The sequence below is a fragment of the Dromiciops gliroides genome, chromosome 1 (assembly GCF_019393635.1).
Source record: "Dromiciops gliroides isolate mDroGli1 chromosome 1, mDroGli1.pri, whole genome shotgun sequence".
In the NCBI taxonomy this organism is placed as follows: domain Eukaryota; kingdom Metazoa; phylum Chordata; class Mammalia; order Microbiotheria; family Microbiotheriidae; genus Dromiciops; species Dromiciops gliroides.
Genome location: NC_057861.1, coordinates 97654164 through 97679192, shown reverse-complemented (window position 1 = coordinate 97679192; position 25029 = coordinate 97654164). Strand labels below are relative to the sequence as shown.

The 25029-nt window shown below is 34.2% G+C and overlaps 1 protein-coding gene across 4 annotated transcripts in view; it reads left to right on the top strand.

Annotated features, from left to right (window-relative positions):
* Window positions 1-25029, top strand: part of PHF20L1 (PHD finger protein 20 like 1) — a 126569-nt gene that overhangs the window by 33526 nt on the left and 68014 nt on the right. For 2 of the 4 annotated variants that reach the window (XM_043985472.1, XM_043985478.1), the window contains exons 5-9: window positions 3345-3433; window positions 3676-3753; window positions 13012-13219; window positions 14136-14261; window positions 21947-22032. In XM_043985472.1, the coding sequence (XP_043841407.1) occupies window positions 3345-3433; window positions 3676-3753; window positions 13012-13219; window positions 14136-14261; window positions 21947-22032 (587 nt within the window). Of the gene's footprint in view, window positions 1-3344; window positions 3434-3675; window positions 3754-13011; window positions 13220-14135; window positions 14262-21946; window positions 24088-25029 lie in introns of those variants that run through there. The other 2 variants (XM_043985484.1, XM_043985494.1) reach the window with 2 other exon arrangements.

Genomic DNA, 25029 nt, shown 5'->3' with positions numbered 1-25029 from the left:
TCCCAGCCCTAATTTTGGAAGGTTGTCCAAGCATGATTAAATTGTTCATAATCAACTTAATCTTAGGAAATGAAATTACAACAATGTTCATAACATTGCAAGGTTCACCAAAAAGTTTCATTGCTTGAATGGAGAGAATGACGACTCTCTTTCCATAATTCTAAGACGAAACACTTTAATGATTGTGCATCTTTGTATGATATGGTGTTTTACATGTATTTATGTATATTTTGTATGCATGTGTACATTCATATGTTTGTACACATAATTAACTCTCCTTCAACTTATATGTCTACTTGTCACATTTGTTCATAGGCTCTTAAAATGTATAGATAAGTTAATAGTTATAGAAAGCTAATGAAGATATCAGTAAATATTGTTCTAGCATTATATGGTAAAGTACTCTGATGATGTTGAAAGCTCTTAGTGGGTGATCAAAACTTTCAATTTTTCTTTCTAGAAATATTTGTTGTGTGTGTTATCTTTTCCCTATGGATGTAAAGGAAAAGTTATTATCCCTGTACTTGAGCTTTGGGCAGCTAGGTGGTGCAGTGGATAGAATGCTGGTCCTGTCAGGAAGACTCCTCTTCCTGGGTTCTAATCTATCCTCAGACACTTGCTGGCTGTGTGACCCTGGGCAGGTCACTTCACCCAGTTTGCCTCAGTTTTCTCATCTGTCAGATAAGCTAGAGAAAATGGCAAACCCCTCCAATATCTTTCTTGAGAAAACTCCCAAAGGGGTCACAAAGAGTCAGGCACTACTGAAATGAGTGAACAATAAGAACAAAACTTGAGCTTTAGGTACATTTGGGGAAACAGAATTAACCTTTATGAATTGTTAAGTGCAGAGCTATTTGTGGTAGGTGTCCTAAGACCAGTAGGTATTTAGAGAAGGAAGGGATCAATGTGGTTTGATTTAGGTGGGAAAATCTTCCTAAAGGAGGTTGGAGCCTTTAGTATTGGTTCTTGATGCATAGATAGGATTTATTTTGGCAAAAAGCTAAAAATAAGACATTTATACAGTGGGAACAACAGAAACAAAGATATGGCAGTGAGGTTATTATGTCATATGTACAAAAGATAATGTGCAAATTGACCTTACTGGAGAGACAAGTATGTTTTGAAAAGGAGCAGTAAATCAAATTGGATAGATAGGATGAGATCTCAAGAAGAACCCTCAAAGCCAGGCGTGTTTATTTTAATGTAAGGGCAGTAGGCAGGAAGAATAAAATTTCACTAATGTTAGTGAAGGTGTAATTATTGACTCTAAATAGTATTGTTTAATAGTATTTAAATAGTTTAAATGTCTGGATTATTTTTTACAAAGCTGATTAGTTATACACTTCCATATGTAAATCATTCCTATATGGCCATGCTGTTAAATTTTAGGCCACTGACAATACTAAATTAAAAGTATTTGATAAGGGGGCAGCTAGGTGGCGCAGTGGACAGAGCACTGGCCTTGGATTCAGGAAGACCTGAGTTCAAATTCAGCCTCAGACACTTGACACTTACTAGCTGTGTGACCTGGGGCAAGTCACTTAACCCTCGTTGCCCCACCAAAACAACCAAAAAAAGGACAAAAACCAAAAATGAATTGGTAAAATACCAAACTAAATATATTTTATCGAGTGATATTTTTCTAATTAAAATATTTGTATGAAATAAGGTTATGAAGCACTGTCACTAATAAATGTACTAAGTTTAGTAGTGCCTATGAGCAAATGAATGCCTTTGAATTTTTGCCTTTTTATTTTCCATTTCATAGAAGGAACCTAGACCTAATTGGGGCACTTCCTTTTAAAAGCTGCATATAATTAAGGCAAAGAGACTTATTTAAACTATAAATGATTATCCATTATATTAGACACAAACAGGATTCTTATGCTTTGGAAGCAATCTGGTTTGCTGGAATGAACAAAGGTCTAGGAGTTGAAACTTGGGGGTCTAGATTTAGCCTTGTTATTAACTTAGCTACATAACCTTGGGTTAACTTATTTAACTTCTGTATGCCTTAAGTTTTCTTCCTTGTCTATAAATTGAGTGGTTGGATTAGATGATATTGTTTTTGTCTGTTTTCAAATAAAATGTGCTCTTTTGATAATTATAGATCTGTTCCATGCATTTTCTGCGTATTAATTTTTTACTTTATATATTTTTAATATTTTACTAGAAATTAACTTTCAGAGTGTAGTGTAATGCTTGTGGAAATACTGTGAAACATTTTTATATATACCTATTGTGATAAAATAATGGGATTTAGCAGATACTCAAAGGCCCACCTGGAGATGAATCTAAACTGATTGAATTAAGTGAGAGTGATTGACTGCTGATTAGCCCACTTCAGGTTAACTAGATTGTAAGCACACCTGGCTAGCCCTTAAGAAGGTATTGTTCTCAGAAGCCAAGGACTTTGAACTCAACTAGACACCACCTTCAAGTCCAGTGAATCAGTGGATTTGAATGATGCCTACCAATCAGCTTGAAGCAGTGTGTAAGGACCGCCCCTGCTCCAGACCTATAAAATGCTTCCACACTCAGTTTGAGAGAGTTTGTGATTGAAGCAGGCTCCTGGCAGAATACTTGAGGAAGAATCAGACCAGGCTGGAACTCTAAGCTAGATAGGCCTTTTCTTAACTCCACTTGAATACCTGGTATGCTTTAATAAATGCTTAATGCCCAAAGACTGGTGCTAAAGCTTCTAATTTAAGGTGACCACACATTAGATTTTTTAGACATCACACTTAGATTTTAAACATCACAGTATATATGCAAACATATATATATATATATATATATATATATATATATATATATTGAAGAGAGAGAATGTGTATTTTATTTCCATAATGATTATTATAATTACACATGTTTAAATTTTACTAAAGTTTAACACAGTACCTCTTCAGAAAAAACATTTACTGCCTTGTCTTGAATTGTATTTGTTCTAAGAGTAAGTCTATAGAGTTGTCTTAGGATGAAAACTTATTAAGCTATGATACTGTAGAGGTTTTTGTTTAGGTTGAATTGGATAACTTTTTTTTTTTTTTGCTGCGGGGCAATGAGGGTAAGTGATTTGCCCAGGGTCACACAGCTAGTAAGTGTCAAGTGTCTGAGGCCAAATTTGAACTCAGGTCCTCCTGATTCCAGGGCCCGTGCTTTATCCACTGTGCTACCTAGCTGCCTAGATTGGATAACCTTTAAGGTTTCTTCCAAAGTTGAGGTTTTGTGAACTCAACTGTTGTAATCCTGCAGTGTTTATTTCAATGGATAGATAGTTAGATTAAAGGGTTGTTGCACTTGAAGGTTGAATTTTGTAATTAATGAAATTAATCATGTTTCAGGAACATTTACAGTACAATTCTATGATGGAGTTATTCGATGTTTAAAAAGAATGCACATTAAAGCCATGCCAGAGGATGCCAAAGGGCAGGTAAGAATATTCAGTATTCCTAGTTAAATCATTTTTATCCATTGAGGACTAAAAAGGCATTCATGAATGGTGACCTATAGCTATTCATTTTTAAGGAATAAACTAATTGTAGGGTTATGTGCTGATAACCCCAAATAGCAGCACGTAAGTGAGGCCTTGAATGTCACAGAAATTATACTCATGATATTTGCTTCTTTGGTTTTAGACCTGCTAAAGTTATAGGTCACTAGTTTCTGTTCCAGGTGAAATCCCAGCATCCACTAAGCTGGTGTTGTCCTATCGACCCAGCTGGAGCGTGGAACCAGTCTGTGGGAAGTCAGGTAAGTGCCTCTTTTTACAGTATATAGTGTGGCTTAGAAAATTATTTTTTACTATAAAATTTTATATTGAATTTTCTTTTTATCCTCTTTCCCTACCCCAAGTCATACTAATGTAGCTTTCTTAAAAGGCGCTTACCTGACCCTCTGTAGGCTGTTTTCTGATAGGTTACTCTAATATAAACTGATCAATTTGATTAATACTTTATCATAATTCAGAGCAAGAATGAATATTAAGCATTCATAAGAGAATTTGGGGTGTGATTTAAAATTACATACCCATTTGTTAAATATACTTTTTGAAATCCTGGAAAGAAAAGGTGCCAGTAGAAGATTAAAATAATATTTACTATATTCTGCTGTTATTTGGGATTTTCAGCACCTGGACCTACAATTAATTTTAAACACTAGAAAGTAATTTAAAAAGTGTTAAATTTGGAAATTCGGTAAAATTAGTTTTTTGGGGGTTCAGAGATTGCGTAGTGGTCTAATGTTTCTTTGTACTTTGTGGAAAGTAATAGTTTTTGTAACAGAGTATCTGCAAGGACATTGAAAAATAATTGTGTGTCAGTTTATTGGCATTACATAGTAAGTTCTAGTTAGCTAAAGATTTTCTCTTAAAATTTGCTCCTGAATTCTTTTCTTGGGTAAGGAAATTATGAAAATTATTTTTCAAGCAACTAGATGTTTTTTACTCTTTTAATATTTGCAAAATAGAATAACTATAGACATCCCCAAGCAGAAGATTATCCCTTGCTAATTTGAGAGAATGCAAAACTTACTAATTTAAAAAGCAGATTTAAAAGAACTTTTGAAGTGGAACAATTGGTACATTTACATGTGTACAGAAATGGTTTTTAAAGAATTATTTAGAATTTCATTGTTTCAGAAGTACTGAGTTCTTAGACTTCTGCATAGAAAAATATAATGTAGGAGTGGGAAAATACTTTAACATTTACATGTTTTATTTGTAAAACAAGGTTCATTATTGATTTAAACCATCCCAAATGTAAAATTTTATTATCCTGATTACTCATATGCCCCCCAAAGACAGTAATAATAATAAATGGCTTTAGACATTTTTAGGCAAATTGGCATAATGGCTCAAAATATGAATAATTCTAGAATTATTTTTTGCAAATAGTACTATTTTAAAAAATCAATTAAAAAATAGAGATCAGCACTTTTTGTATTTACATCATATATTAAATTCAGTATAAGAATTATAGAACTTCATAGGACAAGTTGTTTGGAAGGAACCTTGGATAGTAGCCTTTTTTCTTCATTTCTAAATTATTTTCTGTGATTTTTTTTTCCATTACATATGCAAAGAAGTATTTTTGATTGAAATGTTCTTATTCAGTACTTTGATTTCATGCATGTCTTTTTCTTTTCCTTTTTTTTTGTGGGGTAGTGAGGGTTAAGTGACTTGTCCAGGGTTAGTAAGTGTTAAGTGTCTGAGGCTGGATTTGAACTCAGGTCCTCCTGAATCCAGGGTCAGTGCTTTATCCACTGTGCCACCTAGCTGCCCCCAATGCCTGTCTTTTTCTGATGTGCTCACAAGTTACTAAGGTGTGAGGCTTGTCCATTTTGAGATTAGCATGCCCTGTAATGGATGTATAGGTGCAGTGAATTTAAAAGCTTGGTGTTTTTTAGATTTTGATTGGTTCTTTATAAAGAATGAATAAGTTACTTTAAATAATAAAGCTATCATACAAAGATATCCAGGCTCTTCTGAAATGTTTGTTGTATTCTTTCAACAAGCCTCAGTATAAAAGTAACAAAAGCAGTGAAGTTAGAAAAATCCTATTTTTGTGATATCCTTGAAGCTAATTCTTATCCTTTCATTAGGGAAAGCCTAAACATTAAATTAACTAACTTCAAACTATTTCTTTAGGAAATAGGAAGCTTAGGAAACTTCACTTAATTGGCCAAGTTTGCTTATGGAAATTGTTGAAGTGGAACAGTGGGGATGTGAAGTCCTCCTTGGGAGAAAGATAAACTTATGTACATGAAAAAATGATAACTCAAGTGAGGCTTCACTGACAGACTCTCACTTTCTGAGAACAATACAGTCATAAAAGACATAGCTGTATGGAAAAATTGTGGGAGAGGGAGGTGGTAGAACTGTCAGATTTCATGTCATGTACCATAGCACTTGTCTTGATTGTCATCACTTTTGACCTGGACTAGAAAAAAGCATAGCACCTCCCTTGGGCTTATTGTGAGGATCAAGTGAGCAGATTTTTGTAAAGTGCTTAGCACAGTGCCTACCACATAATAGGTGCTATATAAATATCAGCTATCTTCTTCATCATTAATTAGAGAAAGTAGGTTTTGAACCATAATGCTATTTATCTTTGCTCTGGGGTGTGTTTGTGGTGGGTCTGTCTTTAGTCATAGAAGAGTCCTTACACTTCTTTTTTCTCTTCTCTCTCTCATGAGGACCTAACTACCTCTACTTCAGTTAAATATTAGTCTCCTTGAAGATCAATTCAACAAATATTAACTTCCCACTCTACAAGTCACTTGATGTTGGAGGTATAAAACCAAAACTAGCCCCTGCCCTCTAGGAGTTTACATTTTACTGGAATGGGGGATACTATATATAAACAAATAGGTAAACAGTAATGCAAATGATATCCAGAAGGAGAGAACATTAATTAACTGGCTGATTAGGAGGTGGTGCTCAAGTTGTGTTGGGAGGAAATCCAGCATTCTAAGAAGCCAAGAAGGTGAGAGAGGATGTTCTAGGCTTTGTAGTCCCAGCTATTCAAAGGCCCAGAAGTGGGAAGGGAGGAGGAATGTTTTCAGAAAAGAGCTACTAGACCATTTTAACTTGGATAGTAAGCACATGCAAGGGAATACTGTAATATGAAATAATCTTGGAAAGGTATATGGAATCTAGAATGTACAGACAAACTCTTTCAAAAAACCAACAGATTATTTTGTGATAACAAGAATGTATCATAGCCAAAGCTCCCTTTCTTGGTTGAGAGTTCTTGCTATAACATACATAATTTAACCAACCTCCTGAGACCAGACCTATTCATCCAGCTTTACCTAGGTCTTTATACTTTACTCCTCAACCCCACTTGTATTTTGCTAGATCTTCCTTCAGGAAGTTTATTTTGTGTGACTTCAAATTGCTAGTAAGTGAAAACACATAACTCTGCATGGAAAGGCATTATACAAGCTATAGTCCTGGAGATAAGTAAAGAAAACTACTATAATAAGGTTGTTAAAAACACAGAATTGTTAAATACTTATAACTCACTGATAAGGTCATTGCCAACCTAGTTGCTTCTGGTACATGAAGGAAAATGTTAATTCTAATAGCTATGTTTATGTAACTCTTTACACATGTTCCATTTGATTGTCTTATTTTCTTATATCCGTATTTGATACCTCATTCTTTGAAGTAAGGAGTACAACTGTTACTATCCTGTAAGCTCTCTTCAAGTGGGAAATTGTTTTTTTTTTTTGTACCTGACTGCCCAGTGCCTAGCACAGCACTTGGCTCAGAAATAGTTGTTGATTGATCCCACTTTTACAGATAAGACACTGTGACTGAGAGAGTTTAAGTGATGTGCTTATGATAAAAATAGTTGTCAGAGGTGGGATTCAAACCCATGTCTTCAGTTGCAGTGCTTTTTTCTTTTATATGACTTTTGTTGTTCATTTGTTTCAGTATTGTCCAGAAAACCCTTTTGGAGTTTGCTAGTTTGCTGTTTCCTTCTCCAGCTCATTTTACAGATGAGGAAACTGAGGCAAATAGGGTTAAGTGCCTTCCCCATGGTCACACAGCTAGTAAGAGTCTGAGGTCAGATTTGAACTCAGAAAGATAAATTGTCCTGACTTCAGGCCCAGCTGTTGCTCAAAGAGAAAAAAAAATTATTGACAGTCTTTAAAGTTTTAAAGAGCACACAGGTTATTTTTGACCACCTGATTTAACAAGTTCAAAGTAATTGTCTCATTAGTTGCCCTTTTCTTCGAGTCTTTCAAAGAAGTGAGTAGGTGGGAGGGTTTTTTTTTTCCTTTAGCCAAAAAGCCTACATGTCTTGATTGGTTTCTTTCTTTTTTTTCCTTTTCTTTTTTTTTGTGGGGCAATGAGGGTTAAGTGACTTGCCCAGTGTCACACAGCTAGTAAGTGTCAAGTGTCTGAGGCCAGATTTGAACTCAGGTCCTCCTGAATCCAGAGCCAGTGCTTTATCCACTGCACCACCTTGCTGCCCCCTTGATTGGTTTCTTATGGAGTTAAAGCATTTAGAGTCCCAAGGGACCTTAAAAATAATGTGGCCCAATGCCCTTGTTTTGATAGGCAAAGAAACTAAGGTGGAATAACTTTTAAGTCATTAAGCCATTTATTTTGGAGAAACTATTCAAACGATTTAAAAAAAAACCCTTAACCTAGAAGCTAGAGTAGTTCCCCCCCCCCCTTTTTTGGTGGGGCAATGAGGGTTAAGTGACTTGCCCAAGAGTCACACAGCTAGTGTCAAGTGTCTGCGGTCGGATTTGAACTCAGGTCCTCCTGAATCTAGGGTTGGTGCTTAATCTACTGCACCACCTAGCTGCCCCCGAAGTTAGAGTTATTCTTGAGGAAGAATGACTAAATCCCTCCTTCTGTTCTAACAGTTATTTTTGCTTGGCATATGCTATTGCTTCTTAAAGCCTAGAAATTCAACATTGAGCAATTTCATGGATTGTTTTTAACATTCTGGTAAAGTAGAAAAGATGCTGGATTTATAGGGAGGAAAGACATTCAAATCCCACTTCTTTTACTCACTCCCAGAGTGACCTTGGGCCATATCCCTTTGCCTTTCTTGCTTCAGTTCCTTATCCATAAAATGAAGGGTTTGTGTTAGGTGGTTTCTTATGTCCAGCTTTAAATCTGTAATCTTAGATCTAGACTGTTCTTCTCTTTCTCATTTCCATGATTCATTTATAGACTGTAGCTCATTGTCCATATGTAATATCTATCCAAAATAAATACACTGAAGGACTGACTCAATGGATTGCCCATCTAACTGCTTGTCATAGTCTAGACAATAGAGATTTTTTTATGCATTTGGTTTAGATTGTTAAACTGGTCATTAATTTTATGGAGGGGGTCCTATCAGCTCAAAGCTTAAGACTGTCAGCAGAGTGTTACATGCAGACAATAACATGTGAAGGACTTTATCAAATAGAGAAAATCCCTCTTCTAATTGCCTACAGTGTAGGATAGTCTCCCTGACAAAGGTAAACACACACACCATTTATGAACATATATAACATCTCCCTTTTGTTTTATTCTTCACTTGATATAAGTGCTATAGAAAGAGTGCTAGATTTGAAGTAATAACTTGGGTTCATATTCCACGTTGACAAGTATAGCATTTGTCTGTGTACCTGCTGGTACCATTGATAGTAAAATAAAAACTCTGGCAGATTTTAATAAGGGGAATTTTTTGTTCTCCCTCATTTTTTATCTGTAAATGTCATTGGGATGATTTGTTTTAGTTGCATCATATGCCAAACCTTGTAGAAATTTATTTTCACCTCTATCACTTTTCCTTGTTTTAAAAAGAGATGCTGTTTTCTACCATTCTCTTCTGTAACGTTTTTCAGATGATTTCATATTGTCCTTGGCTGCTGTGTCTTTCAACTTGACAAAATCACATTTCCTGGGTGAGATAGTTTCAGAGCTCTTTTGGCTTAGACATTGTGGTGATTACATTTGCTAAGCTTCTATAGGAAATGGTGAACAATCCTGGTGTTACTTTTTTAAAGCATTTAAAATTTTTTTCAGCTTTAGTATCTTGTTTGTAATTTCCTCTAGTGTTGTCTTTTCATCTTTACCTTTTCTTCTAGTTTTTTGGTTAACCTTGAGTTTAATCACCTGAGTACCCACAATTGATTTAGAAATGGTAGTTATTTTTTTCTTGCTTGCTGTTGTCATTTTCATGGGAGGAGGGGGAGGCAGAGGAGAAGGTTATCCAGTACATGTTATTTCCACATCTCTACATCTGTACATTCTGACTCTTTTGAAAGAAAATCATTGTATCAGGCATTCTAAGTAGTATACAGCCTTTGATACATTTTAATTCTTATTCTGAACTATATTATCAAATATTTTTGTGTTTCCTATGTTCAACTTCATATTAAAGTCGTTTAACATCAGTGAATTTTTGTGTGTGTGTGTGTGTGTGTGTGTGTGTGTGTTAGTGGCATGCTGTTGGTTCATGAGCTACAATTAATTCATGGAAGCTTCTTTGCTTAGGCTATCGAAAGACAAAACGATCAATTGTCCCATGAAATGGTGTTTCTTTTTGCCCTTGGGCACATGAAGATATGTTCCCAAGAAGAACTTGTGAGCTCTTTTTCTATTTAGTTGAAAATTCATTATGTCTTCTGGTTTCATTTGTAGTAGGTTTGTCAAAATTGATATGGTTTAGTTACTTTGTTATTATGTTGAATTTCTCCTTAAGGACTTAACATCACATTTAGATTTTCTTTTTCTTTTGGCCTGGTCCTATTGATTTCATTAGGTGTGTATTAACACCTGGTGTGGAAACTTTCCACCAACCAGCAATTCACTTGTATCTTACAGATTCAGTGACTTGCCTGGTTGTGAAATATAAAAATGTGAGATGCCCAATGTCACATAGAGGGCTTAACAGGTCTTCCCAAATCCAGAGATGGTTCTCTGTCCTCTGTATCACAAAGTTTCTCCCACACTTAGAGTACCATCAGTTAAGTCAATGTTTATCAATAGACTCAAATTTTTGTTATTCTTAACACTCTCTACCTTTTCTATTGCCACTCTGTGATGATCAGTGAAGAATAGAAGAGGGCTGTTCAAGCACAATGTCCCTTTTATATTTTTAATTTCTTCACTGGATGCATTGGCCAAAGAATTTGTTTCCTAGTGACCAGCTACTGTTGATGAACCTTTCCATACTTAGCTAGGCTAGATCACAGACATGCTGTGTACTTTTCCCCTTCCAACATAGATGCTACTAAAACTTATACTTTATTGAAAGCATTGGTAGGATTTTTGTGAAGGTTATGAGTTTAAAAATTCTCAGGTTCTCTTTCTAGTTTCACTTCTTTTCTTTTGCCTTTAAGACCCTGTGTATTTCCTGGGAAACCTTTCATTTCCACCTCCACCTGTTCCTCGTTAAGCTTCTTTAAGTAATGAATTTGAGCAATACTTGCTTAGCAGCAGAAATTGTCTATCTGTGGAGGAGGGAAATGTATTTGTATTATTTAGTTAAAGTACCTTTATAACTATCTCACTGGCCCAGAAGTATTTGGCAATGGTCAGTTTGGCAATTCAGTTTGACGGATCTTCAAACTAATTTGTCATGGAATTTCTATAACCATTGAGCTAAATATTTCATCCTATTACATTCTTCCTCATTTCTCAATGTCCTACTTAAAATGCTTATAGGTTTTGTTATCATTTTCATTTCAAATTATCCCTCCTTCCCTCAACTAGAGATCTATCACTCATAACAAAGATAAAAAAGAAAAAGAAAAAAAAGTAGTTCAGGAAAACTAGCTAACATATCAGCCAAATCCATCATTGCATGTAGTGCTCCTTCCCTAAGGTCCCTGTTGTCTGCAAAAAAGGGAGGGAAGTGCATTTCTTATTTCTTCTTTGGGGCCAAGCTCATTATAATTACAGTCAGTTGCAGGGTTTTTGTTTCCTTTCTTTCTTTCTTTCTTTCTTTCTTTCTTTCTTTCTTTCTTTCTTTCTTTCTTTCTTTCTTTCTTTCTTTCTTTCTTTCTTTCTTTCTTTCTTTCTTTCTGTCTGTCTTTCTTTCTCTCCCTTTCTTTCTTCCTTTCTTCTTTCCTTCCTTTCTTTTTGTTCTCATTTTTTGTTGAAATCTTTGTATATATTGTTTCCTTAGTTTTGTTTACTTCACTTTGCTTTTGTGATGATATTCATAATTTCCTGCAGTATTATACTGTTTCATTACTTTCATATGCCAAAATTTATTTAGCCATTTTCAGTTAATGAGCATCTGCTTTTTTTCTAGTTCAAGACAAAAAGTGATGTTATTTGTGTGTATGGTATATTTCTTCATTTAAAAAATGAATCTTTGGGATATGTGCCTATAAGTGGGATTTCTTGGTCAAAGAGCACAGATAGGTTTGTCACTTTCTTAGTATAATTCTCAATGGTTTTCCAGAACAGTTAGAGCCATTCATACCTCCATCAGTAGTGCCTGTTTCCTCACAGTTCCAGCAACATTAACTTTTATTTTGTTGTTTTTATCAATTTGCTGGGTATGAGGTAAACGCTGAGAGGTTTTCTGATTTTCATTTCTTTTATTTTTATTGATATGGAGCAATCCTTTCTATAGTTTCTAATAATTTACAATTCTTCATTTGAGAACTATGTGCTCGAATCTTTTGGCCATTTATCCACTAGTAACCCACTGTTATTCTAAAACATTAGCTTGTAGAGTACTGTGTTCAAATATATAGAATGGTTTTTAATAGAAAATCATAAACCAATTAACAAACAAATATACCAACAATCATAATATATTCCATCGGATCCACTCCAATTGTTAAAAAGTATATTCTCCTGGGAATAGGGATAGACTTCTATAGGCATACATTTCATTTTTCTTTGGAATAAAAGCATAAGTGTTGCTTCCCTTTTTTCCCTTTTTGTGAATTGAATTAGGATTATAGGATAGAGTCCTAGCATTTTTATAGTTGCAAGGTACTTTAGAGATGATAGAGCATTCTCTTTTTTATATGAGAAAACTGACGCTCAATAGTGGTTAAATGATTTGGCCAAGTTCACATAAGTAGTAAGCAGCAGGAATAGGATTCAAATGCAGATTATCTTACTATAAATCCATTGTTCTTTCTTTATCAAGCTTCCTTCTTTACAATGGAAATGAAATCTAGCACTTAAGCTCCTCAGTCCTTTTCTAATTTGTCATAAAATTTATAACATTTCGATTTAGTTTTCTTGGAGTATGTCAGATTATATTCCTGTTGAAGTCTTCAAATAATCTGAAGGCTTAAAGTACTTTGGGACCTGATATTTTTCCAGTTTATGAATGATTATACAGTCAAATTAGTAGGGAATTAAAAGGAAGAAGTGCAAAATCCCTGACTTTGGTAATATGTCAATATATATTTCAACAAATATTTTAAAATGTTTTTCTTAAAAAATGCTTTAATTCATTAAAATGTTTGTTTTTCTTGAATAATTTTAAATATTTTACATATTTTTGCTTTTTTTTTTTGGAGGATTGGATAGCTTTAGTCAAAGCAGCTGCTGCTGCAGCAGCAAAGAACAAAACAGGGAGTAAACCTCGAACCAGTGCAAACAGCAATAAAGATAAAGAAGAAAGAAAATGGTTTAAAATACCTTCAAAGAAGGAAGAAACATCAACCTCTACAGCCATACAAGAAGTTGAGAAAAAGGAAGAACTGCCAACATCTAGTGAAACATTTGGTACAAAAGAGTTCCCATTTTTACTCTCTTTGGTGGTAAATTCAAGTTGTATATACTCTAGTCACCAAGAATTGTGTACAACATGGTAATTGTATTTGGCTATTTTTCCCCTAGATTCCATGATTATCAACATATATGCCCTATAGCAAGGTGCTATTTGTTGATGCCCTGGTTGGAAGATTTCTCCTTTGTTTTTACTACATATATATCCTAAGTAACTTGTGGATCAGTGGTATTAAAATCAAATAGAAACTGGGCCACTAAACTGTACATAAGAATCCCTGTGACTGTATGTTGACAGAAAACCACATGCTGACATTATTTATGTTCTGTTATATTTTTACTTTATTTGCTATTTCCCAAATATATTTTAATTAGGAATGTTGCTGGTCACATTTGGACTGTAACTTCATACCTCTCTTGTAGACTGTAATGTTCTTGGTAAAAATGTAGCAATTCCTATGGAAGGGTGAATATAAAAATAATTATTTGGGAGGCCATCTAATGTGATCTGATTTTCTTGGCCAAAGAATCAATTTCTTAATAACAATTTCTTATTAGTATATAGCATACTATTGATTATTTTTTTGAGCCAGCTTTTTTGGTTGCAGATTTTGGCTACAAAGTAATTCAGATAACCAAAATGATCTAAAATTAGGATTCTCTTTTCTCCTGCCTTTAGAATATGAGGAATGAATACTGGATTCAGGCCTGTGCCAGCAGGTTCTGGTCAGTCTGGACAGGATTGGGTATACCATCAGAAAATCCTGATAACTTTTGTTTTTACTTCCTCAAGAAATATGAAATTTATGTACAAAATGTTCCTTTTGTATTTTCATTAACAAGACAAGATGTTTATGTGCTTTAATGTTAAACTTATAAATGAACTCATATATGTGTATTTCATTAATAGTAGGACTCCACGTAGAGACTGTTCCAAAGATGGTCTTTCCGCAGCCAGAGAGCACGTTATCGCACAAGAGGAAAAGTAACCAAGGCAACTCTTTTCAGGCAAAGAGAGCTCGTCTTAACAAGATTACTGGTAATCCCCCCACACTGGGTTTGGGAGTGGAGGGAATTAGGGTTTTCTGTACCCACAATTTATTTTTTCCAGAAATAATTCATATAACATATTAAGCTATTTTTGTCTGGATGGGGCATTTATGTAATTGATGAAATTCAGTTGTACTGTAGTCCCCCCACAAATCTTTGTTAAGCCACGGTGACTTTCTGCTGTATTTTTCTTCTGTAAAATGGGAAAACTAGCACCTACCTCACAGGGATGTTGTGAGGGTCAGAGGTTAATCTCATAAACTGTTGTGATATTTTTTAATCAACTCAGAAGTAAGTATAATTTTTAGTGTTAGAAATGTACTAGTTTTCCTGTAGGACCTATGTGTTCTTATTCATTGTGATTTTTTTGAGAGATGTGAGTTTTTTAGTGAAATGTTCTTTCTTCAGTCTAGTAGATTAAGATGCTATGACATCTCATTGGAAAGATAAAATTTTGTTTCTAAATAATTAATTTTGTTAGCTCTTTAAATAATATACCTCTGTTAATATTTAGTCTTTTCTTAACAAACTGCTATATAATAATTCACCCTGGTGTAGAAGTTTATTTCATTATCACTTTCAATTAATTAATGGAATAACAACTTTACAGTTTTGGAGAGTGTCTAAATCTGCATGGTAACTCTAAAAAAACAAAACAAAAAAATCTGCATGAAAACTCTTTTAAAAAAAACCCAAAATAGTTTCTCTGAATACAAACATTTTTATTTTTAATAATTGGAGGCCACTAATCTTATTTTAAATGCTAAACAGGTTTTTATCTAAAATTTAAAATTACTAATCTTTTTGTCTTAAAACATTTGATTTAACTTAATAGAATTCTAGATTTGCCATTGGAGGGGAAAACTGTTGTATGAGGCCATATTCTTCATAAAGTTACACTAATCAGCATTTCTCATTAATATTTTAATGCATCATTATAAACAGATTCATGTAAAGTTGTGAAATCCTATTGTAACACTGTTCAGTGATTTACTAATTCACAAAATATTTATTTGAAGCTAATTGTCCATAATAATGCTGTTTTTACTAACAAAGTATTTTTCTAGAATCACTTAATAGATATTAGTAAGAGTAAGCTCCTTGAGATCAGAAATTGTTTCATTTTTTCATTTGTATCCAATACTTAGCACAGTACCTGCCACAGAGTAGATGCTTAATAAATGCTTATTAATTGATTTATGCTAAGTATCACATGATTAAAATTGTTAAATCCAGTAATTAATTTTGCCAAATTTTTTCATGAGGGTGTTAACTGCATTAGATAATGTGCTATTTTGTATTTGAAATTATTCTTTAGATTAACTAGCATTTATACAGTGCTTTAAGATTTACTAATAGCTTTACAAATACTATCTCCTATGCCCGTTTTACAGATGTGGAAATTGAGGCAAATAGCACTTTTTTTCCTTTTTTTTTTTTGAGCAATGAGGGTTAAGTGACTTGCCCAGCGTCACACAGCTAGTAAGTGTCAAGTGTTTGAGTACAGATTTGAACTCAGGTTCTCCTGAATCCAGGGCCGGTGCTTTATCCACTGTGCCACGTAGCTGCTCCTTCCTTCATTTTTTTTTAAAAGTGACTTTCCAACATCACACATCTAATAACTCTCTGAGTTAGGATTTGAACTCAAATCTTCCTGACTCCAGGTCTAGCAATCTATCCACTGAGCTACCAGTAGTAATTAAAGTGAAAAGTAGAATATACTAGTACACTTCATTGTAACATTGATTTAGTGATTTTTCAATTGATTCATAGAAATGGAAATGTTGAAAACTTTAATTTTCTTCTTGTTCTCTCTTGAGTACCAGCACCCCCCCCCACCCTATCCCCTCTTTTTTTTTTTAAACACCTTTTTTGGGGGATTAAGGGACTTGCCCAGGGTCACACAGCTAGTAAGTGTCAAGTGTCTAAGGCTGGATTTGAACTTGGGTCCTCCTGAATCTAGGGCCGGTGCTTTATCCACTGCGCCATCCAGCTGTCCCCCCCCCTTTTTAAACAAAGAGATATTAAGTACTCAGGGAGGAACTTTTTTCTAAAAAAGATAACTGCAGCCTTTCCTTTTTCTTTCTTTTTTTTGGTGGGGAGGAGCAATGAGGGTTAAGTGACTTGCCCAGGGTTACACAGCTAGTAAGTGTCAAGTGTCTGAGGTCGGATTTGAACTCAGGTTCTCCTGAATCCAGGGCCAGTGCTTTATCCACTGTGCCACCTAGCTGCCCCCTCTTTTTTATTTCTTAAGAGTAGAAACACTAATGGCTTTGGAGAGAGCCACGTCTTTTTAGGGATTATGGTAGCACTTTCAGACTCCATACTTTGTTAGAATTTATAACATTATGTTGCATTCTATGGCAAGAGTGGAACAGAACTGTTCAAATTTATGTGATTTAAAGAGAACCAGCTGTATTGCAGGAGCAAAAATTGGAGAAGATGGAATTGCTACACTCAAGATATAAGCCCCCATTTTCTGACATCATGTCTTTTTATCCTGGTTTTGGTGTCAGTCAGTACACCTTCTAGTTTCTTACTGGGAAATTCATGTGACTCTTTGAAGAAGGAAAAATAGAGTGGGATAATTAATGTAATGACAACTAAACTTATAAGGATTGTAACTGACCTTGAGAGCACAGTAATGATATAAAATAGAGGCCTTTTGCATTGTGCCTCCCAAGAGAACACATTGATGATTGCTTAGTAGCAGCCTCTGTTTATTGTGGGAGAGTAGTAAAGACACTGTGGTGCAACTTCTTTGGTGTCTCTTGGGGACTTTGAGTGGATCAGTAAACCCTTAGTAGCAGCAGCAACAGCAGCAAAGCATGAAATATAATACACTGTCAGAATAGTATGAGCACTTGATCAGCTTCCTCTCTTTACTCAGAAGATTGCTATCTAACAGTTCTTCTCATGTAGATTCATACATTTATATCCTCATATTGTAACAGTTTTGCATATAAAGGGAACATACTTAAAGTCTGTAGCCTTAGTTGAACTACTGAATTGTCTATACTCATATAAATTTTATTTATAATTGATGGAAAACAGTGAGAAGTGCAACTAACATGCAGTAATGTTTTTGTTTTTGATGTGGTGTGTTTGAACTCTACCATGTCCACTATTACACTGGGAATCTGGCTGTGTTCATAGCAGCAGGTCTCTGGTCTGAATCATTTCCGTCCCTCCTCCCCCCATGCAAACACATACACTTCCTAGTTATACTTCTTGAAACCAAAAGTAGCCAAATGGATCATTCTCAGAGTAATATTAATTCACATACTCCTTTCCACATTTTCATTGTATATTTCTACAATTTTTGCTCATGCGTCCCCCTTTTTACAGTAGAGGTTCTTAACCTTTTTTTTTTGTATTATACACCCTTTTGATAATTTAGTGAAGCCCTGTGCACCCCTTTTCAGAATGTTTTTAAATACATAAAATACAATATTGAAAAACAGGTATCAAAATATTTAAAAAAAAAATTCATGTACCTCAGGCTAAGATCCTGCTTGGTAGAGATTAGAGCATGAGTAGGGTTTAAAAATAATGTTCTGTATTTTTATTCAACTAATAGGCATGAGCCTATAACTACATTTTTTGACACTTTTTTTTTTACACAGTTCACTACTGTTCAATATAGGTCACAACCTGTTATAGGTCATAGTATTTGCTGTATGCATAATGTTTAAAAATTATTAAAGTCAGTTTAAAGATATAGTGGAAAGTCTGCAATCCATTCTCTGGGGCCAAGTAATTCATAAATTGTATTTTTATAGTATATGAATAGTCAATGAAATAGGAAAAGACAGCAGCAGTTGTCATGTACATGCTGTTTCTAAGATGTCATTTACTAATAAGGCTAGATAATATTTTTTAAAAATGTCTAAGGCTTAGAAATGCTAGTAGTATGTTGTTAGCTTATGACATTATTTCTCCTGCCTAAATGGGACTCATTTCACAAGTTCAATTAAAGAATATAGAATTATAGCTTTAGAACTGGAAGAGATGTTAGAGGTCTTTTAATCCAACTTGACATTTTGCAGAAGAGGAAACTGAGTCCCAAAGAGGTTAATAGATTAACTGCCCTACTTGACAGAGGAAACAGCAGAACTAGGTCTTGAACCCAGGTGCTTTATTCTGAAACTACTAACAGGTGTTGAAAATTTTTCCCTAGTCCTAAAAAAGGTGAAAAGATTTAGGATTACAGAAGGCATAAAAAAGTGCTTTGAAATCTCAGGATGAAAAATGATGGAACAATTTTAAAATTGTATAATTTATTCCACCTCTTTATTATTTCCATGCTCATAGTTATAGATGGTAGATAGAAATATTTTAACTTGGAAAATTTGTAGATGGGCAGAGCAGGATTTTTGATATACATAGTACTTTTTGTGTATGCCTCCCTATACACATGTATGTACACATACACGTGTGTGTTTTGGGGTTGGGGTTTTTTTGCTTTTTTTTTTTTTTTGCAGGGCAATGAGGGTTAAGTGACTTGCCCAGGGTCACACAGCTAGTAAGTGTCAAGTGTCTGAGGTTGGATTTGAACTCAGGTCCTCCTGAATCCAGGGCCAGTGCTTTATCCACTGGGCCATCTAGTTGCCCCCATGTGTGTGTGTGTGTTTTTTTACAACATAGGGTTATAGGTTTAGAACTAGAGGCCACTGAATCAAATCTCATTTTACAGAGATGTAAACAGGTACAGAGCACACAAATAGAGTAACAACAGTAACAAAAGTACATATATACTCAGGGACACACATATGTGTACACATACACATTTAGCTGATAGATGCACAAATTCAGGAAATGTTTAATGCTAGCCTCTAGAATAATTACCTCCATGCTCTACACTCTTCTTGGAGGAAGAAACATTGACATTGATATAGTTCATATTCCTAAATTTATTTATTCCCAATTAATACTTATTAACCTGTTCTTCAAGAGGAAATACCGTGGTTACCAAAAGAATTTTTTTAAGAATAAAGAATTATTAGATAAGAATTAGATAACTACAAATAGTCATTGGGCTACTTTTCACTGTAAAAGTAAATTCTTTCTTCAAGTACCTATTTGTTTTCTGAGTCTTCCTTTGTCATCCAGTTTACATCAACATTATCTTGGGTTATGTAGTGTTCATATTCTCTATAAAAGATCCTTTCATCGTTGAGGCCTAGGAGTCTCTGACCATAGTTTTTAATTTTTAAGTAATTTTTAATAAATTTTCTGATTTTTCTTTGTACTATATGGCTTCTTTTTCCTTCACAGGTCCTTAAAATGCAATCCCTCTTTTAAAAGACTGTAATATCTGCTGTAATTTCGTATTTTATGGTAGAAATTATCTAAATATCCATTGAAAACTATTGCATTACCTTACTGGCTTTTCATTTTGCAGTTTCTCAATATTTGCCCACATGGTTTTAATATTGTATTTTTTTTTTTGCTGCATGTGGCAATGGTCTCTTTTCCTTGGATACCTATTAAAGATTGCTAAAGCCAAATTTATTTGCTATTCTAATCCTACCAGCTAGACCTTCCAGCATGCTGTATAACAGACTGAATGTTTAAAAAGGAAAAACGAAAACAATGAATATGTTTATGTTTGGACTTAGATAGCCTTCAGTGTTTCTTATGATTCTGAGATTGTGTGTATCACTGTGATTCTATGAATTTCAGATAATTGTCCCTTTAAAACTAAAGCTGTAAAATACATTATAAGGTGACTTTTCCCCACAAGCAAGGAATTAGTGATTTCCTAATCATTTTACTTCTAATTTTCAATGATGCATTGATTTTCAGTAATACCAAGTAGAGAAAAGTGAAATGAAAGTGATTGTTAGTGATGTTCCATGTTGCATTGTTTCACTGCAACATGCCAACATATATCCAACAGCTATATTAATATGTAACATTAGGATTAGATTTGAAATGAAAATTGTTTCCCAGTGTGATTGGTTTTTAAACTAATTCTAGAAATAAGAAAATTAAATAAGTAATTTAAGATATAATCTTAGATATAAGAACATTAAATAGCTTACTCTGTAGAATGCTTTCAGTATCAAATGAAAAATGACAGTGGGTCAAATAATATTTTCATTACAGAGCCATTGATATTTGAGAATCCAATTTTCTTGAGCCTTTCAAATTTGTTGTCGCTGCTGATTGCTAGATATTTACATAGTAAATAGTAATAGCTCTCTAGCACTTTTAGTGCCACTGAGAGAAGCTAAAGCTTGAGTGTTTGATTCTTGTGTGAGATGCTTGAAATGTAACTCATAAAACAGTCATTGGGAATAAGTGACATTTATATAAAAGAACTAAACATTGCCATATCATCTTAATCTGGCATATCTTCTTACAACATGTTAGGAATATTTTTAGCTATTTAATCCTGAAACATGATGGCAGTAATTATATGACTGGATGATGGTTTCCTTCATACTCTTTAGGAAGGGTTATAATTGGCTTCCTCTAAAACGGCACCCCACACTTCTGATGATCTTATAGATATGGTGTAGTTTCAACCAGTAACTAGGATATCCTTTGTCTGAATTGGACAGCACAAAAGGTGTCTGCCTTAGGAAAAGACCCTGAACCATACGTTCAGTTGGTGCTGTGAGACAGGATTTTAATGTTTAGCAAAAACTTCATCTTGTTCTAAAAGACACAATCTGGGCTCAGAGTTGAGAATTGGTGGCATACTTAGGGGAAAATGTGTGTGTATATAGTTATATAGTTCATCATTTGATTTGGAAATGAGAATTTAGATCTTAGCTACCATTTTTAGTTAGTAAGGATGGAAAGCTCCCGAAAAGGTAGTGTGATGTTAGGGTTAAAGCACTGGACTTGGAGTTAGGAAGACCTGAAACTTAGCATCTGTTTGACTCCATGCAAGTCACTCAGCCTTTCTGTACCTCAATTTACTTATAGGTAAAATAAAGAGTTGGATTCAGTGGCCCCTAAGGTCCTTTTCCAACTTGAAATCTATGCCTATATTGCAAGAAGTACATTATATGTGAGAAGTTAGAATTATTATTATTAGAAGATGCATGCCCAAGGAGGGTAGGAAAAGAGCCGTGTCTAAATAAATAAAGTGAATTACGGCCAGTTTTCATCCAAACAAAAAGGTTGCTTCTTTTCCATTGGCATTTCAGGGATTTTATTTTTTTTCCCCATTAACTTGATAATGGAGTTTTATGTGATTTTCAAAGCCCCATACCATTTCACAATTCATGACTGAGCCTTTGATTCAGTCAATTTTCCATTTTATTTTGTTTATAAATAGCCTGTGACAATGTTAAAAAACCAAAAATCTGAAAAAAATTGTTTCTGGACTTTGATAATCAGAAAGTTTTCTTATCGAACATATCTTGTTTTGTATAAGGTTTTTTCAAGAAGAGAAAAAATGGTGAAGAAAATAGTGCATATATAGTGTGTAATCCTTCAAGTTCTCCTATTTCATTTCTCCTGACCAACTGTCAGAAGTACCTATGTTGGTGGTAATTAAGCCTTTCAGGCTGTTCCTTCTTAAGTTGTCAAAATCTACTACATACCTGGTACAAAGTATGGGGAAAGGAAAGGACAGTTTCTTCACTTTAAAATAAATTATATTGAGTGAAAGTTAACACTTTTCTAACAAACCATTTCTGTGCAATTTTTCTTAAGGTTTGTTGGCATCCAAAGCTGTTGGGGTGGATGGTGCTGAAAAAAAGGAAGACTGCTGCAGTGAAACGGCTCCAATGCTGGAGCAGGTATGAAATGGTAGCCTTTGATTTTTTGCCAGGTTCCCACTGGAGTGAGGCATGGAGATAATAGTGTCCACGTAATTGAAATTGCCCTTTCGTTCAGAAACAGGAATAGGAAACATTGTTTGAAGACATTTCTTTCTCTGCCTTATCCAAGGTATAAAAGTAAACTACAAAATTCATTTCAATTTTCATTAGACTGACATTAAAAATCACTGTCTCCAAAGAATTGAAAGTCCAGGAGTCAGGCATCCCAGGGTATAATTTTTTAGCCGGAACCATACCTCTCACTGGCTTAGAAAAGGACCCTTCCACAAATACTTTTTATTTGTGAATTAAACAGGGTTGTGGACGACTAATAAAACTTCTTTTGTAAGAAGTTTCTTTTCTATTGTAAGAATTGATGTTAGACTGTGTATGTTTTATGAACTGTTCAATGAGCCATACAATTTTGCTAGGATGTATATTTTAGTAAATACAAAAAAGTTAAGATAGTATTAAGGGTCTTGACTTAACGCTGCCCAATTGAGAATTTTTAAATTAAGGTTGCTAGATTTTGCCTTGGTTCCCTTCAAACTCTCACAATTCCTGTACATAATGAACTGTGCATGCTTTTACATACTCTTAAGGGCTTAATTTCCTAGGCACAGTAAGGTTACCAGGACACAGTAATAGCCATAACTCTGAATTTCCTTGGTTCTGCTGTTTTAAAATCTGAGCCTTAATGTAATTTTAATATAGCTTATTTGTATTCATTTAATTTTCTTTATTAGTAGCTTAATAAGGAATATTTTAAAAGGAGTAGCAATTTCCCTTGATACACACTTTAAAAGACAACCCAACTTTAATTGACATCCTATTGGGTTTTTCAGGGTTTTTAAACATAATTTGATGAGGTTGCATTGTTTTGGTGCCTCCGTTGATACTGTATTGAATCAGTGGTCTTTCAAGCTGATTGTTATTTTATGGTCTCTTACTAATTTTCTATAGCTACCACAACGGTTAATTCTTTGCCGTTATGATGTCAGTATATCAACCAAATTTTGTGTGATATTTTTACTGTGTTATGATATTTAACATCCCAGATTTTAAATTACTGTGTATTTTTTATCACTGTTTATACTATTCTCAGTATGCAATAAATCAGGGACATGGTTAGTAAAACATTTCTGGAGGATTCATTACAATGTCAATCTTTTATTATGCAGAACCCCATTGAGGTGAATGTGATTGTACAGATTACACTGTTTATGTTTAAGATTTAGTGCTGAAAGCAGTGCACATTCCGTAGACAAGCTACATAAAGTAGCTTTTAGACTAACTCGGCTGTTTACATTTTTATTGTTTACAAAGTAATCTGGGAGGCCTTGCAAGTTTTGTAACAAGGATGCTCACTTAATTTAACAAAAATTTGAGTTAGATTAGATTCTTTTAAAAGCATCTAAAAAAGTGGTCAGGCTGTTTTCCCCTTTTCTTTATCCAGACTAATTCAAATGGGAAAATGTTTCATAGCTAAACTCATAACTTATCCCAAGTGCCACCCCTAGTGGAAATTAAAATAGCCGAGTTATAAAATCCTTAAATATGAATTTTTATCAGAATAGCTGATAGGCCTAAAGTAAATAGGCATTATCAGCTGCCTTTCTTGTATAGGTGGCTAAGGTGTAATAGAGTTCTTCAAATTATGTGAATCAAGACATAGTAGAGATTCATAGGCCAACAGCTGAAAAAACTGTTTTAATGAATTCTATTTTATTTATATTAATTTTTTTTACAATCCATTGTCTTGAACCCTAAACTTCAGATTATTAGTTACAGATATTATAGTTTATTTAACTGTACTAGGGATATGCCATGTTATATTTACTTTTGAACAAAATCTGCATTAGATGAATAACAATTCAGTAAGGTTTTATAATGTTAATTTGTCCTTGTTAGAGCTTAAGCACCTTATCAAAATATTAATTTAAGTTTTTAAATCTTGTTTTAAATAACTTTGTAACTTGAGAGTACTGGATGCTGTAGTAATGTCTTTCACATATGTGAAGATGAACAATAAAATTGTTTATTTACAAGCTATGGCTCTAATTAATTTTCTGGCAATACCTTCTATAATCAGCATAGGGATTCACTCCAGTTTATGGACTATTTACTTAAATGAGTAGCTTGCACTTATAATTCACATCTGTAATGAACTGATTCAATGATAAAACTGGTGACAACCGAGTGGGATACTTTACAACGGACCTTTAATGTGTTATATCCAGCATGCCATTAGAACACTCAAAGATGTCCCTCTAAATATATAGAATACCTGCCTACAAATATTTGCACTGAAACTTGGAGCTCTTGTGTTTCACTAGAAAAGGAAAATTATCCTATCCTCAAATCGTGACCTTCCAAAGTACCGAGGTCTGCAGACCTGATGATCATCCCTCACAACTAGTCATGGGAGTGAGAGACCGATTGGGAAGAAGCTGTGGTTCATAATCCTAATAGTTGGGCTGTTACAGAAGCCTGTGCTGGTAAAAGGAAATAAATGCATAGCACTATGATTATAAATCACAATAGGAATATAGGCACATCCGATTTCTAAAAATTCTAATTACATTCCAATACTATAGAGTCCACCCAGATCCATTAGGGTCCATCCTGTTCCCAACATGGATGCATATTATCCAGCATAAAGGACATTTTGCAGACAAAAATAATTTAAAATTATTTCTGAAAAATCAGAAAATATAAATTTGTTTTCATTTACTACAAACATACAATAGGATGAAGGGGAAAATGTTCTACAAAATGTGATGTATTTTATTTTTAGATACAAAAATTTTACTTACATTTTATATCCTTTTTTGTGTGTTTGGGGTTTTTTTTTGTCTTTTTTTTTTTTAATTAGTCCATTAACTCTACATTGCTGGTAGCTCTGATTTCATAATGCCTTTTGCTTGTGAAACTGGCTTCCAACACTAAAATGGGTTAAAGATAGTGTGCTCAGTC